The sequence below is a fragment of the Helianthus annuus genome, chromosome 9, assembly GCF_002127325.2.
Source record: "Helianthus annuus cultivar XRQ/B chromosome 9, HanXRQr2.0-SUNRISE, whole genome shotgun sequence".
Lineage (NCBI taxonomy): Eukaryota > Viridiplantae > Streptophyta > Magnoliopsida > Asterales > Asteraceae > Helianthus > Helianthus annuus.
This window is the reverse complement of record NC_035441.2, coordinates 19,287,915-19,291,804: the sequence shown is the minus strand read 5'-3', so window position 1 is coordinate 19,291,804 and position 3,890 is coordinate 19,287,915. Positions and strand designations below refer to the sequence as shown.

General features: G+C 46.0%; 1 protein-coding gene across 1 annotated transcript; it reads right to left on the bottom strand.

Annotated features, from left to right (window-relative positions):
* Positions 1 to 3,051: 3,051 nt before the first annotated feature.
* On the bottom strand, positions 3,052 to 3,654 carry LOC118481664 (leucine-rich repeat extensin-like protein 3). Its single transcript, XM_035976839.1, has one exon. It carries the CDS (start codon positions 3,652 to 3,654, stop codon positions 3,052 to 3,054), a length of 603 nt encoding a protein of 200 aa, XP_035832732.1.
* Positions 3,655 to 3,890: the final 236 nt, after the last annotated feature.

The following is a 3,890-nucleotide window of genomic DNA, read 5'->3' as shown; positions in this document are numbered from 1 at the left end:
TAAAAACGGCTGGCGCGTTTGTCAACCCAAACGGCATCACCAGAAACTCGTAATGTCCATATCGAGTTCTAAAAGCAGTCTTGGGAATACTTTCCTCTTGAATTCTCAGCTGATGATATCCTGATCGCAAATCGATTTTGAATAGAAACTTGAACCTTGCAGCTGATCGAATAGGTCATCAATTCTCGGCAGAGGATATCTATTCTTGATTGTCAACTTGTTCAGTTCTCGGTAGTCGATACACATACGAAAACTACCATCCTTCTTCTTAACAAACAAAACTGGAGCTCCCCAAGGTGAGAAGCTTGGTCTGATAAACCCCTTGTCTAACAGCTCCTGGAGCTGTGTCGACAACTCCTGCATCTCTGAAGGTGCAAGTCGATAGGGTGCCTTAGCCACAGGCGCGGCGCCTGGAACTAAGTCGATATGGAACTCAACTTGCCTTTGAGGTGGCAATCCTGGCAAGTCTTCTGGGAAAACTTCAGGATATTCCTTACCACTGGGATGTCTTCGATTTTCGGCTCAGCAGCTTCTTTATCCACGATGTGTGCCAAGAAGGCAACACAACCTTTTTGTAAACACCTTCTAGCTTTCAGACAGCTAATAATTCTCAGAGGCGTATCACGCTTTTCTCCATGAACCACGATCGTTCTCCATCTTCTATTGGGATGTGAATGGTCTTTTGTGACACACAATCTCAGCTTTGTTGCTTGACAACCAATCCATCCCTACTACCACGTAGAAGCTTCCTAACTCGACTGGTAGTAGATCCAAAGTGAACTCACGTTCTCCCAGCTCAATTACACAACCTCGGACAACTTCATTTGCTTCAACTAGCTTTCCATTAGCCAGTTCAATTGAGTACGTTATACTAACTTACTATCAGTTAACCCAAGCATATTCTTAAATTCTAACGATACAAAGCTATAGTCGGCACCAGTATCAAACAGAACAGATGCAAAGCGTTGATTTATAGGGAACGTACCAGTGACAACGTTGGGATCCTGGCGCGCTTCCCTTGCTCCTATGTTAAACACTCTTCCATGGGCTTGATTCAGCTTTGGGCATTCCTTCTTAAAGTGCCCAACTTCTCCACAATTAAAACAACCCGGTCCTTGACCATTACCACCTCCGTTTCTAGCTTGAGTGTTGTTTTGGTTGCGATTCCATTCCCGCTTGATTCGCAACGTTTCCTCGGTTTCCATTTCAGACGTTTCCTCCTTGTTGGCGGTTTCCATTACCATTCCTATAACCTCGATTACCAGTACGCCCAGCACCAGTTCTGGCCCAACACGTATCCTTCGTGTGGCCGTTCCTTACATGATTCACACTTCCTCCATCTGCATTGGCCATTATGATGGCGTTGGCACGTATTACACTTGGGCAGAGTACCCATGTAACCCTTTCCTTTATTCTCAACACCGGTTGCAGCTCTGGCCGGTGTGCTTGATTCACCCTTCTTATTCACATTGCTTGTACCTTGTTTGAAGTTCGAAAATTTCCTTTTATTTTCACCAGACGACTCCACATGAGTCTCTTTCTTCTTCGCTCGGTAACTGAAAACTAGTTCAATCGAATAGCTTCCTCAGTAAGCGCCACACTGAGATCAATGGCTTCTGTGATGGTTGCGGGCTTGGAAGTAGTAACCATACTCATGATATGAGGTGCCAATCCCCATATAAAGCGCTCAATACGTTTAAACTCCAGTGTAACCATGTACGACACTACATGGGACAAATCGTGGAATCTCTGAACATACTCTGCAATCTTGGGACCTTCCATTTTTAGGTTCCAGAACTCAGTCTCTAGCTTCTGAATTTCAGCACGTGAGCAGTACTTCCTTCTCATGAGCTCCTTCAGCTCATTCCATGACATCGCATAAGCAGCAGCTTCCCCAAAGTTTGCACTTGCAAATTCCACCAAATAGGGATCCATCCAGAAACAGCCCTGAGATGTAGGTCACTTGTTGCTCGGGAGCACACTTGCTCATTCTAAGGACAGACTCAGTCTTTCAGCCCATAACAAACGCAACAGCACCTCCTGTGCCGTCGAAATTCACGGGCTTGCAATCGAAAATTGCTTGTAAGTGCACCCTGCACATACGTTTGAATTTACAAATGGTATTAGCGAACGTGCTATAAATATCCAAATGTATCATTGTATATCTCAAACGACTTAACATTACCATTGGGTGGATTGTTATTGCCGTGGTTGTGCGAGATATTTCCACTCGTTTCTGCATGAGAAGCAGTGTATTGCGCGATAGCTACGGCAATGATCCCTTGGAGTTCTGCCTCATTAGTGGGCATGCGCGGGTCACGTCTTGGTGGCATCTTCTAAAAGATGTTTCACGTTGGTCAGGTCATAGTAAGTGAATAATATGAGTACGTAATAACATTCATCAAGCACATAACATCTCATGTTACAAATTAATCAAGCACATAACATCTCATGTTATAAATTGAAACAATCAATCCAACAACACATATAATGAGAATACTGCGATTGCGCTATCATAAATCAAGACCACAATACAATGTTTACAAGTTTTAACATCTGTATCGTACATCAAAAGTGACTAAGGGCCACATCGCCCTTGTCCGAACCATCTAATCATCTACAACAACCAAAAACTAAACATCAAAAGTCATGACATCAAAATGCGGTCTTCAAAAATTGTATAGTCGGCACAATCGTGGTCTTCTCACCAAAAGTCTACCTGCATCGAATCAAAATGCCTATGCTGATGGCGGAGGAGGAGGAGGAAAACGAGAGAAAAGCAAGCGACGCATATGTAACAAGTCCTCCTCTAAAGCACGACAAACGCGCAGCAAATATGCTATCTGCTGCTCAGAAGTCAAGAAACGGACGTCTGAATCAGGTGAAAGTAGACGAGGAGCGTGCGGTGCTGCAAATGGGGTCTGACAATGGCAAGGTGGTCGTGGAGCTCTCTCCAACTCCTGTATACGACGTGTCAATGCCTCATGCTGTATCATCAAAGATGTAAGTATGTCCTCCGTAGAATACCCAACACGGTATGGGTGGTACGGATCAGACAATGGCATGATAGGGGGCGTAGTCCATAGAAATGTCTCGCTCGATGGAGTGAAAGATGGTGCAGTAGGTGGTGCAACATGGGGAAACTGTGATGTGAATAAAAGGTGATGACAACATGGGTGGAGCAGAAACAGGCGGCTGCCTAGATGACCCCTCTCCAGGACGCGGTGGCGGTATGTCCTGAAGGAACGTAATAGGGAGATCAGTGCGGTGAGCGTCTGTGATGTGTGGGGGAAACAATGGGATATTAGTGGGTGCTGAAACAGGGGCTACTGGAGGTGTAACAGGTAACACAAATGGTGGGTAATCGTCACCGTCATCGATCCACCCGTTGTGGGTGTCTGCATATCGTGGATCTATATGAGCAGCAAAAGGTGCACCGTCAAACAGTACCAGCACAGGATCAGGAATCGGTGCATCAACAACAGGGTCATCCACCAACGGTGGAGCAACAACTGGTGGGTCAGCAATGGGTATATCGTCAACAAGAGGTGCAATAGCTGGTGCATCATCATGAACAGGGTCATGCTCTAGTGCAGGATCAGGAGCAGCTACATGCTCTGGGGCCATGACAGGCTCTGGGTCAACAAGATCCATATCAAAATCAGCAGGGATATCAAACAAAGGCTCAATAGGAGCTACGGGCGCCTCTAGGGGCTGGTCCAAGTGAATGAACTCGATCTCCTGGTTAGGATCGAAGTCAGGGGGAAGACAGGATCAAAATCATCATCAACCTCGTGGTCAAACTCGTACTCGTGCGGGAGCAGGTGCAACTGATAACGCCATGTCGGGGTCGGCATCAGGAGAGTGATGTTGCACTCCCTCGTCGTGCA